Source organism: Panthera pardus, unplaced genomic scaffold (assembly GCF_024362965.1).
Source record: "Panthera pardus isolate Hobbes unplaced genomic scaffold, ASM2436296v1 HiC_scaffold_24, whole genome shotgun sequence".
Taxonomy (NCBI): Eukaryota; Metazoa; Chordata; class Mammalia; order Carnivora; family Felidae; genus Panthera; species Panthera pardus.
In genome coordinates this window covers 125,572,097-125,585,560 of record NW_026526810.1, presented here as the reverse complement: position 1 = coordinate 125,585,560, position 13,464 = coordinate 125,572,097, and the positions used below count along the sequence as shown (strand labels likewise).

The window sequence follows — 13,464 nt, the reverse complement described above, 5'->3', positions numbered from 1 at the left end:
CACCGAAAATATCTAACATGCCCAGATTCCTTCTGATTACAGAAACGTTACTATTAAGGTTTGATTTTCCTAAACCTTCCATATAACTTATCTTTCTGGAGTAGAAAGACATGGAGCACAGGGGAGGACTATCAGCATCCCGGCTCTGCAGTCATCTGCTAAGGAGGCAGATGCTGCTCCAACTAATTGAGATACCTTAGAGCCAGAGGTTTTGGTAGAACCTGAGGTGTTTTTTTATTAAAAAAAATTTTTTTAATGTTTATTTATTTTTTGAGAGAGAGAGAGAGAGCGCACGCAAGCAGGGGAGGGGCAGAGAGAGAGGGAGACAGAATCCGAAGCAGGTTCCAGGCTCTGGGCTGTCAGCACAGGGCCCAGTGCGGGGCTTGAACTCACAAACTGGGAGATCATGACCTGAGCCGAAGTCGGACGCTCAACCGACTGAGCCACCCAGGCACCCCAAGATGTTTTAAATGGTAAACGGAATTCTGGATATCTCACGTGGCTTTGAGTTGGATTTGCAGTCACAACTCACATAATAGCTAACTTTCATCAAGTGCTTTCCATGGGCCAGTCACAATGCCAACTAAGCACCTTACTTAAGGCTCATTTAATCTAACGAACATTTTGCAGATGAGGAAACTGAACCTCAGAGTCTGATTAATTTGACCCACTTAGTGACGGTGCGAGTTCAGGGGTCAACCGGAATCCCAGCTCCTACCACTTTCTGCTCCGAACAATTCCACATCCGGTCTCTGCACTTCCGGGTTCTAACAGAAGCCTTCCAGTATCAATTACGGCGATGTGGCTCCGCCCCACCCCGCCCCGCCCCGCCCCTCCTCGCCCTGCCAGGTCCCCGGGTCAAGCCCCAGGGAGTGCGAGTGGGAAAAACCACACTTCCCAGAGTGCACCGCAACCGCGAAGGCCTCACTACCGGCGTCCGCTCGCCGGCGCCATTTCTGGAGAGGGGAACGGCGGTGCGGCCTGCAGTCATGGCGCTGTTCCCGGCCTTTGCAGGCATTGGTGAGACTTCCGGTAGCGGCAGCGCCAGGAAAGGTAAGGGAACAAAAGGGGTGAAGAAGTCACCCGGCGAGATTACAAAGGAGTTTCTCGGTCTTAGGTCTCGGTCCTTGCCTTGGATTTGTTTATCCCTTTGTATCCCAGAGTTCTCAGCGGCGCTGCAAAGCCTTCTGGGAAGGGCTCTTGGTCTCGTCCTGGCTTCTGGGTTTGAGTTGCAGAGTAATGGATGGAGAAAAAGAGACCCAGGAGAGGCCCTGGAGCCGGGACTTGCATGTTGTCATGCTTTTGGACCTCATTCTTGCGCTGAGCCTCAGTTGCTTCATGTATAAAACGTAGATAATAGTACCCTACATTTCAAGGAGATTCCTGATGTAGATGCTGGGTGTTCTTACCACATCTTTCTTCCTTTCCCGTGTTACTGATTTCTGAAATGCTTATTGGGTTCATATCTTTTGTCAGACTCAGAGCTAGGGATTAGGACCCAAAGCCTAATCAAAAAAAGCAAGTTCTTTCCACAAGGGCGCAGGTGCTGGGAGTCAGAACTGTTTATTGAGGGTCTCCTGGGTGCCAGGTGATGGTATTACATATTCATTATAAGCCTTAAGCATTCCCAGGAAATCTGCATTATTAACAAGTGAGGCACAGTGAATTGTAATGTAAAGTATTTAATCCTAAATCGTACACTTATGTGGCAGAGTCCAATTGTGTCTGGCACCTCTTTTTATATCCTTTCTAGTTCACACGCTTCTTTTTTGGTAATGCTTAATTGTGAGTCATTTCTTATATAGTTAGTGTAGTTTTTGGCTAGCCTTCGCTAGACCCTAACCTTCATGTGGTCAGGGACAGTGTCTATACATGATAGCATACTTAGCCCCGAGCACAGGTCCAAAACGTGGTAGGGTATTCAATAAATGTTTGCTGAATATACAGACCAATAATAAGTATTTCACAAAGTAACAGAAAAGGTAAGATGTTATAGATGGCACAGGTGAGCTATTGCAACATGGGAATTTCAAAGAAGGCTTTATATAGGAGCTAAGTTTTGCGAGGGGTCTTCAAGAGGGTAGGATTTGAACAAATGGAGATAGTGGAAGGGCATTCCAGGGCCTTCAAAGACATGCAGGAAGGAAATCATGGGACCTATGCAGAAAACTGCAAACAGCCCAGTTTGGAAATACAGAGGCATGAAGAGGAGCCTTGGGAAAGGTGATTGAGACTGATGGTGAGGAAGGGTGGTGACTTCAGTAACTGCCTAGGGGTTATCCTTTACTGGGGGAAGGTGAAATAGAAGGTTTAAAGGGGAGTGTCGCTCTTGTCATTTATCTTAAGATATTTGTCACATGTCTTCTGGGGGTCTTCAGCATCAGGATAATGTTTGTAAAAGAGCATTTTATGAAAAAAAAATCTAAGCATCACTTAATGAAATTAAGTGTAATTCTTTAATGTCATCTAATTTCTAGTCTGTTCAGATTTCCCAACTTGTCTTGCAAATGGTCTTTTAATGTTGGTTCAAGTCAGGATCCAAAAAAGATACAACAGTGTATTTTGTAGATATATCTCTTAAGTCTCTTTTTAATATGAAACAGTCTCTCCTTCCCCTCTATTTTCCCTTGTGATTTCTTTGTTGAGGACACTGAGTCATCTGTCCTGTAGACATTTCCCACCAAATCCTCCTGGTGTCCTTTAGCATGCTTCTCTATCCCAGTATTTCCTGTGAGCTGGCAATTAGATCTAGAGAGTTAATTAGATTCAGGTATAATTTTTTTAATTGAAAATACTTCGTTGGGGTATTTGCTATTGGCCGAGGTGACAATTATTCCGTAAACTTCCTGTCAACACTATTGGGATACCCTGAAATACAGTTCAGGCAGGAAGGACAATGCTTGATGTGTTCTCTTTGCCAATTTTCAGAAAATGAGTTGGGGTCCTTAGAATTTTTAGAGGTGACCAATTAGATGTTTCTTTTTTTCCCTGCTTTCGTTACAAACTATTGAATTTTTAACACTTATATTTCAATCCATTGCAGATATTTTTTCTATTGCTCACATTGTCCCATCCGTGCTAATGGGAGTCTAATTAAGTTGGTATGTGTTTTTTTGACATGACCCAGGTGTCTTTAATTGCTTTCTTGCTTTCTGGTCTAAAGGATGCCCAGAGCTCATCACTTATATGTTCCATTATGGCCTGGAACTGGCTGTTTCTCTAAAAACCATTGTTTCTTTTAGGGGAAAATGGTTCGGGGAGGTTGAAACCACAAATTGGTGTTCGGAGTGCTAGTTGCACTGGGTTGGCATTATTTCTAGACATTTTGAGTGGTCAAAACCAGGAAGAGAAAAATACATCATGAATTCACAGTGATATTTCCGGGCCAAATTGAAGATCGTGAGATTTTTACTTAATTTCTTTTTATTATATAATATGTAATTTGTATATAAATTTGTAATTTAATATTTATATTTCTTCTTACACTGAAAATCTTAGTTCCTAATGCCATCGATACAATTATGTATATGTTAAAAATAACACTAGTATTGTGATTAATACTAAATAGTTTGGGGCGCCTGGATGGCTCAGTAGGTTAAGTGTCCACCTCTTGATTTTGGCTCAGGTCATGATCTCTGGTTCGTGGGTTCGAGCCCCACGTCAGCTCCGTGCTGATGGTGCAGAGCCTGCTTGGGTTTCTCCTTCTCTCTCCCTCTCTCTCACCCCTTCCTCATGCATGCTGTCATGCTCTGTCTCTCCCTCTCTCAAGATAAATAAGCTTAAAAAATAGTTTAGTATTTCTTTGTGATTCTTTTTGTCCTTAGGACCTATCCTGCAGCAGATGTGTGGTCAAATTACTGTGTTTTAAGATCACTTGAAATAATTCTCTGTGGTGTTATCAACAGTTTGTTATACAGTTAGGTATATTTTTAATTTTTAGCGATTGCTTTTTTCTTCTTTTTGAACCGATCCTGTTTTATAGTGTTGTGAAACATTTACATGGTTCTGAGGTTGAAAATGTAAACCAGGTATGTCCAGAGAAATAAAGGCTTCCATCTTTGTTCCTCCAGCCTGTTACTTTCCTTACTCTGCAAGTTAGAATTTTAATTAGTCAATGATATCCTTCCATTTTTTTTCTCCCTTAATATGAGTGACTATATTCCCTTCTCTTTCTTTAATGCCTACTGGTCTGCATTTTAGCTTGAATCCCAGAGATCACCGTACAGCATAGTATGAGATCTTCCTCATTTCTTTTGATGCACAGAACATCATAGTGTGATGTCACATGGTTTATTCAAACAATCCTCTATTAAGGACATTTAGACTGTTCTGGTCTTCTTTTGCACATAGAAGCACCGGACTTCCTTTTATATTTGGATTTCAGTTGACACACAGTGTTACCTTAGTTTCAGATGTACAACATGGTGATTCAACAACTCCATACCTTACGCTATGCTCACTGCACGTGTAGCCATCATCTGTCACAGTGCAACACTATGACGATCCCATTGGCTACATTCTCTATGCTGTGCCTTTTCTTGCTGTGATTTATTCATCCCAAAACTGTAAGCCTGTATCTCCCACTCCCCTTCACCCATTTTGCCCATCCTCCCATCTCCCCTTTGGCAACATCAGATCTTTGTATTTAGAAGCTTGATTCTGCTTTTTGTTTGTTTTCTTTTTATTTTTTAAAAAAATTTTAAAAATGTTTTGTTTAGAGAGAGTGCAAGCAGGGGAGGGGCAGAGAGAGAGAGGCAGACAGAGGATCCAAAGCAAGCTCCGTGCTGACAGTAGCGAGCCCGATGTGGGGCTCGAACTCACAAATGGCGAGATCACGACCTGAGCCAAAGTCTGACGCTTCACTGACTGAGCCACCCAGGAGCCCCTGCTTTTTGTTTGTTTATTCATTTGTTTTGTAGATTCTACATAGAAGTGAAATCGTGTGGTATTTTTGTTTCTCTGACTTCACTTAGCATGATAGCCCTTTCGGTCCATTTATGTTGTCCCAAATGGCAAGATCTCATCCTTCTTTATGGCCATCCTTTTTTAAGCCTCAGAACCAGGATCTGAGCTCAGGCAGTCTAGCTTCAAAACCCGTGCTCTTTTTTTCTTAATTTATTCTTCTACTTTTGAGAGAGAAAGCGGAAGTGGGGCAGGGGCAGAGAGATGGGGGGACAGACGATCCGAAGCGGGCTCTGCACTGACAGCAGCGAGCCCGATGCAGGGCTCAAACTCATGAACCGTGAGATCATGGCTTGAGCCACCCAGGCACCCCCAAAACACGTGCTCTTAAATACTCCTCTTGGCTGCTGCTCTTTAGAATCCTAGCTCTGACTTTGTCACTCTTGTTCGGAGCTCTCTACTGTCTGTCTGTGGCTGTTAGGAGAAGCCCAAACTCTGACACCTTTTGAAGGCCCCTAACCTCTCCAGCTTCCTTTTGCCCCCACTTGCTCTCCTCCCAGGGGTCCAGACATAATAGCTTGCTGTTTCCCAGAGCCCTGTGTTTGCACTTTCGGGCCTTTGTAGCAGCCATTTCCTCTGCCCAGACTCTCCCTAGCAGATTACCCTCATCCTTCGGGTCTTGACGGACATGTTCTCCCAGGCAGCTTTCTCTGACCCATACCTGGTTGGGACCATGTGCTCTCCTTGTACCCCGTGTATTTTCTTTATCTTGACATTTGTCACAGTGTGTGTGACTGCCAGTGTGTCAGTACCCTGAGAGTTGGGTTGGTTTTGTCTTGTTTGCTTTGTGTTCCTAGCTTCTAGAAATAAAAAATAAAAATAAAATAAAATATGCTGAATGAAAGGAAAGAGAGACTTAGAGATTAAGTATTTTGTTAAGAGTTGCCCAACCGGTAAACGGTAAGGCCAGTATTTGAACACAGCTCCTTCTGACTCAAAAACTTGTGTTCTGAGTCACACTGTGATACTAGAATGTTGGGGGTTGGGTTGTTTAAACATTACTTTTGGGATCCCTGGGTTCTCTTCAAATTGTAGGTTAACTCTGTAGAAGGGCTGACTTTGGTTAGGTTCTCTGTAATCACCTTAAACTCAGTGCTTAGCCATGTTTGCTGGAGCTTTCTGAACAAATGTTTCCTCCCTCAGTTTCCTTGTCAGAAAATAAAGGTTTCGATCAAAATGAAGAGCTTGACTCAGTCTTACTAAAGGGACAATCCCCTTCCCTAATATATATGTTCGTTTGTTATACTCAGCCTTAGAAATGCCTTTTTGAATGATTCCTGGAGGGGTGGTGCTCACCTGAGTTCACTTAAACCAGTGAATCAGTGCTATTTTATTACAATAGAATGGGGAGGGGGTGAACTTGGATATTTCATCCAGTTGTGATTCAAAAAATGTTAAAAAAAATTTTAAATCTTTTCGTGGTGATTTCCTCATCCCTGTATCTAGTGGAATTGAATTGAATACAGAATCCCTGTATCTAGTGGAATCACATTTTCACTAGTGATGGAGAGATACCATTATATAATAAACTTGTGATAAAAAGAATGTCAACTTAGTGATGATTCATTATATAATTTTCTGTAAAATTACACATGCTGTGGTTCTTCTAGATACCTGCCTGGGTTTTGTTCGGCAATAGTTTTTTTTGTTGTTGTTTATTTTTTTTTTAATTTGTTTATCTGGAGGGAGAGAGTGCGTGCATTTGATTAGGGTACAGTCACAGAGAGGGAGAGAGAGAGAATCCCAAGCAGGCTCTGTGATGTCGGTGCAGAACCGGACACGGGGCTCAAACTCACAAACTGTGAGAACATGACCTGAGCTGAAATCAAGAGTCAGATGCTTTACCGACTGAGCCAGCCAGGCTCTAAAGCTCCTAAAGTGGTTTTTTGCCTGATGCTTCCATGCTTCCTTTTTTAGGAGCGTGTGTGTGTGTGTGTGTGTGTGTGTGTGTGTGTGTGTAGCAGAGTGCTCATTTCCAGGCAGGTTCAACCTATGCTTATTTACTAGCCTGCAGGGACAAAAGGTTGGTCAGCCAGTCAGCTTCTCCATTTAAACCCAAGCATGTTGTATCCTGCTCAACCTGTCTGTAATATGTTACATCCTGCATGGTGTTGATGTAATTATCTAAATACATAATATTTGTTGATATAATTATCTAAATACATATTTGACTTCTGTCAAAGGAACTTGTAAATTGTGAGGATGTAAGTAAATATAGAAAAAGACTGCATTCTGATTAATAAAGCATTGTTTAATCTCAGATAACTTTCTCCAGGATTCCATATAACCAAAATTTAATTTCACAATGCACATGTGTTATGTGAACAGTAAGGTTATGATTAAGTATAAATACCATATGAGCAGAGAGACCTGGCCTGCCTTAGTCACACTCTACCCCGAAAGCCTAGGACTGTGCCTGGCCACATAGTGGGTATTCGTACTTTATTCTTTAATGATTCAATCTCCATTTGCAGTGAACACTGGAAGAATTAAAATGGTTGTACTTTATACCTAGATAATGGCATGCTTTTGACAATCTCATATTGCTTCAGTTCAGCTGGGGATACAAAGATAGGAAGATATGGCTCAGATCTTCACTCATTTTGTTTTTTCAACAAATATTTATTGATCCCAGTTGCTTTGTGCCAAGGCCCTGTGCTAGGGGTTGGGAATACAGGAGTGAGTAGTCATGACCTCTGCCCTCATGTTGCATTTAGCTTGGAAAGGAAGGAATAGGAGGAGGGTGGGAGCTGAAAACTCGGATGTAAGTGTTGTAAACCAATTTCCTTATTTGGCAAAGTATTTTTGTCTTTTTCTTTTTTTCATTCTCTGTACTATCACAGGAATCATTACTAATCCGGTCTCTGTAAAGATTTTCTTTAGACAGCCTTTTTTTTTTTCTTTTAATGTTTGTTTATTTGGGGGGGGGCGGGAAGAGCAGAGAGAGAGAGGGGGACTAGAGGATTCAAAATGGGCTCAGTGCTGACAGCAGAGAGCGCATTGCGGGGCTCCAACTTCAAACTGTGAGATCATGACCCAAGCTGGAGTCAGGTGCTTAACCAACTGAGCCACCCAGGCGCCCCTGGTCCCTGTAAGGATTTGAGCTGTGGACCTTAGAATGAAGTGGGAAGACGGCCCCGCAGGTAATGAGGTCACAGGATGAAAATCGCCACAGTAGCCCCGTGTACCAGTTGCAGGGAGACTTCAGGAAAGCCAGCTCCTTCGTTGAGGAAGTGAAGAGTTGCACCACGGTGCATGGTGGAGAGAACTGGGCAGAGTGCAGGTCGAGGCTTGGGTGTGTGCCTTTGGCCAGAGGACTGGACTTCTTCGGACCTCCCATGTTGTTCTGTAAATGAGGGAGTGGTGCCCGGGCTGTGCTCTGGAGAGCTTTCTCAGACCTGCCCCCTCCCTCCTGAACCCCAGGAAGCATCCCTGCTTTTGCTGTTCTGCAGGTTAGGCTTCTCGGGAAGATTTTGTTTGAGCGGCGTTTTCTTTAGCTAAAAAAAAGTTTTAAAATCCCTCAACTGATTATCTTCAAAATTCCTGCATGCCTAACATCCAGTGATGATTACTTCTAATATTCCATGCATGTTCACTGCTAATGTGCTACCAGGACCAAAAAAAAAAAAAAAAAAAGCAGTAGCAGTAACTTGTCAGGTAGAAATACCATTTGCCCCAACGAAAGGTCATTTGATTGAGATGAAGGTCACAGAGAAGGTCAGTTATGATTTGGGTTAGAACCCCAAGCGTTGTAGTTCTGTAAGCATTACTTTTTTTCCCCCAGTGGTCTCATTTGGCAAAGCCTTGATTGTTTCCTTAAAAACCCTTTTTCTTATTTTTGGAGGACTTCTGAAGGACTTTGGAGAGTTACACACTTTATGTTGTTTTGACCTCTGTGTTTCTTTACATTTCCTCCACGCTGTCCTCACTGTCTCAAATATTTATGTAAAATATGTAATATGTATATGTATGTAAAATATATGTTGAGAGCATCTCTCTTTGCATATTGCTTGTTCCGTCTTTTCTTGCTTTTCCTTTGTTCATGACACAATGCGGTTGTTTTGGCAATAATCATGATCTCAGTGAGCTACAGAAACTTTTCACATACCTCTTGCCAGGGATCAGATCCAGACCGCAGAAGGAAAAGGAAACAGTAGGAAAGAGACTGCACGAACAGCTGTGTAGCCCTCAGTGGGTATGACCTTACAAATTACCTAATTCCTTTGAGCTTTAGTTTCCTTCTGTACAATATAGATTGTAATACCTCCCAAAGAAGATTGTTTTGATGCTTAAAAGGTATAACAAGAATGTAAAGTGCTTTACCTGGTGTTTAGCCTACAGTAGGCACTTAAAGAGTTACAATCCTTCTCTTTCCCTTTTGTTTTAATGTCCCTTTCCTCCTTAGGAATTTTCCTCCCTCCCTCCCTGTCTCCCCTCTTTTCCACAAATATTTATTAAACGCCTCCTGATGTTATGCGAGGCATTGCTCATGGTCCCATGGATACAGCAGTTGAGTAAAACAAAGTACCTGTCATCACGGGGCACACATTCTGTTCCTTCCTCCTAAGATGCAGTAACCATCAGGGACTAGAACAAAGAATATGTAAAGCACTCTGCCAACCCAATACTAAAAAGACAACCCAATTAAAAAATGGGCAAAGTATTTGACTATTTCTGTTCAAATATTAGCCAATAAACACATGAAAAGATGCTTAACATCATTAGTCACCAGAGAAATGGAAACCAGCAGCACAATGAGAAAAGACATCACACCTACTAGGATGACTATAATCTAAAACACAGACGGTAACAAGTTGCCAAGGATTTGGAGAAATTAGAATCCTTCTACATTGTTAATGGGAACGTAAACTGGTGCAGCCAATTTGGAAACCAGTCTGGCATTTCCTTAAAATGCTAAGCATGAGTTACCACATGACCCGGCAATTCTGGGTGTCTAGCCAAGAGAAATGAAAACATATGTCCATATAAAACTTGTACATGAATGTTTATAGCTGCATTGTTCATAATAACCAAAAAAGGGAAACAACCCAAGTGTCCATTAGCTGATCAGTGGACAAAATGTGATCTACCCATAAAATGGAATATTATTTGGCGATAAAAAGGAATGGGTACTAATACATGCTACAGTATGGATGAACCTTGAAAACATTATGCAAAGTAGAAGAAGCCAGTTACAAAAGACTGTATGCTGTATGATCTCATATGAAATGTCTTGGGGGCGCCTGGGTGACTCAGTCGGTTAAGCATCCGACTCTTAATTTCAGCTTGGGTCATGATCTCGTAGTCGTGAGATCAAGCCCTGTGTTGGACTCTGTGCTGAGTGTGGAGCCTGCTTAAGATTCTCTCCCTCCCTCTCCCCCTCCCCCTCCCTCTCCCCCTCCCTCTCCCCCTCTGTTTGTCTCAAATTAAAAAAAAAAAATCATATTGTCCCAAACAGGCAAATTTGTAGAGACAGATTAGTGGTTGCCTGGGGGTGGGAGAGCCAGAGATGAGTGATGGTGACTGCCAATAGGTCTGGGGTTTCTTTTTGGGATGATGAAAATGTTCTAAAATTATGGTGATAATTGAACAATTTATATATATATACACACACACACACACACACACATATGTGTGTATATACATGTATATATGTGTGTGTGTATACATATATACATAATACATATCTATGTGTATATATGTACATATATATGCATATACATATATACACATACACAAGCATATATATATACACATATATATACACACATATATGTATATATATATATATGTATATATATATATATATATATATAAAATCTAAAACACAGATATTTTTTACTTAAAATATATAAGTAAACCCTATGCCCAACACGGAGCTGGAATTCATGACCCTGGGATTAAGAGTTGCACACTCCAGGGGCACCTGGGCGGCTCAGTCAGTTAAGTATCTGACTTTGGCTCAGGTCATGATCTCGTGGTTTGTGAGTTTGAGCCCCGCGTTGGACTCTGTGCTGACAGCTCAGAGCCTGGAGCCTGCTTTGGATTCTGTGTCTCCCCCTTTCTTTGTCCCTCCCATGCTCATGCTCTGTCTCCCTCTGTCTCTCAATAATAAATAAATGTTAAAAAATTTTTTTTTAAAAAGAGTTGCACACTCCACCGACTTAGCCAGCCAGGTGCCCTGCACAGTTCTAAATATAGTAAAACCTTGGTCTGCAAGTATAATTTGTTCCGGAAACATGGTTGTAATCCACAGCACTTGTGTAGCAAAGTGAATCTCTTCATGAGAAATCATGGAAACTCAGATGATTCCACAACCCCAAAATATTCACATAAATGATACAGTACCATAATATAATACAAAATAATAAAGAAAACATATAAAGAAAAATAAGTTAACCTGTACTTACCTTTGAAAACCTTTGTGGCTGGTGTGAGGGAGACAAGAGAGGAGGATTATTGTGTAGGACGACTTTCACTATCACTAATGGAATCACTGCTGTCTGTTGGCTCAGTGGAATCTTTTTCTGCATGGGGCCATTGTATACACTCACACGGAAGTTGACTACGGTATTAATAAACTCTTGTCATATACTGTATTTAATGTAACTGGCAATAAAGCAGCAGAGGAAAGCGTCTATATCTGCAAGGAGCCTGACCTAGAATGAAGCTAAGCACTCCTAGGCTTACTCTTGAATGGAAAAGCAGAGGACTGTCCGTAGGTGCTTTGAAGTGACAAAAAATACACTAGTACCAGTCGTGCGCACCTTCCAACGTTCTGAAAAATCACTGATTTCTTCCAGACACCATGGCCTGAGACCGAGCGTGGGAGATCACCCACAATCCCTCAGTGAGAGAGAGAGAGAGAGAGAGAGAGAGAGAGAGAGGAACCATTGGCTCAGTTGTGATCATGTGACATTCTGAATCACGTACTACTTGTATTGCAAGACACCGTTTGTTTATCAGGTTAAAATTTACTAGAAATGTTTGCTTGTAGGAAACAACCAACAAAACTAAAAGGCAACCAATGGAATGGGAAAAGATATTTGCAAATGACATATCGGACAAAGGGCTAGTATCCAAAATCTATAAAGCGCTCACCAAACTCCACACCCAAAAAACGAATAATCCAGTGAAGAAATGGGCAGAAAACATGAATAGACACTTCTCTAAAGAAGACATCCGGATGGCCAACAGGCACATGAAAAGATGCTCAACGTCGCTCCTCATCAGGGAAATACAAATCAAAACCACACTCAGATATCACCTCACGCCAGTCAGAGTGGCCAAAATGAACAAATCAGGAGACTATAGATGCTGGAGAGGATGTGGAGAAACGGGAACCCTCTTGCACTGTTGGTGGGAATGCAAATTGGTGCAGCCACTCTGGAAAATGGTGTGGAGGTTCCTCAGAAAATTAAAAATAGACCTACCCTAAGACCCAGCAGTAGCACTGCTAGGAATTTACCCAAGGAATACAGGAGTACTGATGCAGAGGGGCACTTGTACCCCAATGTTTATAGCAGCACTCTCAACAATAGCCAAATTGTGGAAAGAGCCTAAATGTCCATCAACTGATGAATGGATAAAGAAATTGTGGTTTATATACACAATGGAGTACTACGTGGCAATGAGAAAGCATGAAATATGGCCCTTTGTAGCAACATGGATGGAACTGGAGAGTGTGATGCTAAGTGAAATAAGCCATACAGAGAAAGACAGATACCATATGTTTTCACTCTTATGTGGATCCTGAGAAACTTAACAGGAACCCATGGGGGAGGGGAAGGAAAAAAAAAAAGAGGTTAGAGTGGGAGAGAGCCAAAGCATAAGAGACTCTTAAAAACTGAGAACAAACTGAGGGCTGATGGGGGGTGGGAGGGAGGAGAGGGTGGGTGATGGGTATTGAGGAGGGCACCTTTTGGGATGAGCACTGGGTGTTGTATGGAAGCCAATTTGACAATAAATTTCAAAAAAAAAATGTTTGCTTGTCTTGCGGAACACTCGCACAACAAGTAACTTGCAATCCAATATTTTACTGTATACTAAAAACCATTGAATTGTACATTTAAAAAGAATGTTTATTTTGAGAGAGAGAATGTGAGCTGGGGGAGGGGCAGAGAGACAGAACCCCAAGCAGGCTCCCCACTGTCAGCGCAGAGCCCGACACAGGGCTTGGATCCACGAACCATGAGATCATGACCTGAGCCGAAATCAAGAATCAGACGCTTAACTGACCGAGCCACCTAGGCGCCCCTTGCATTGTACATTTTAAATGGTGACCCTTATGGTATATAGATGATATCCCAGTATGACTGTAAGGAAGTGCATCTCCTAACTTAGCCATCTCACGGGTTCTTTCTCCTGAGCGCATGAACATGCTCTGGCCTTGTCCTAGAACAAAACAGGACAAAATACAAACCTCCCCAGGAGCCCCCTTGCTGCCACCACCCCAGGGTTTTTTTTTTTTTTTTTCCTTCACAGCTAAGGCTCCTAAAAGGT

General features: G+C 42.1%; 1 protein-coding gene across 2 annotated transcripts in view; it reads left to right on the top strand.

The window, feature by feature from the left end:
• Window positions 1-851: 851 nt before the first annotated feature.
• NRDE2 (NRDE-2, necessary for RNA interference, domain containing) overlaps window positions 852-13,464 on the top strand; it is a 56,349-nt gene continuing 43,736 nt past the window's right edge. The window contains exon 1 of one of the 2 annotated variants that reach the window (XM_019462014.2): window positions 852-1,053. In XM_019462014.2, the coding sequence (XP_019317559.2) occupies window positions 990-1,053 (64 nt within the window). In that variant the 5' untranslated portion in view covers window positions 852-989. The remainder of the gene's footprint in view (window positions 1,054-13,464) is intronic. The other variant, XM_053889700.1, reaches the window with a different exon arrangement.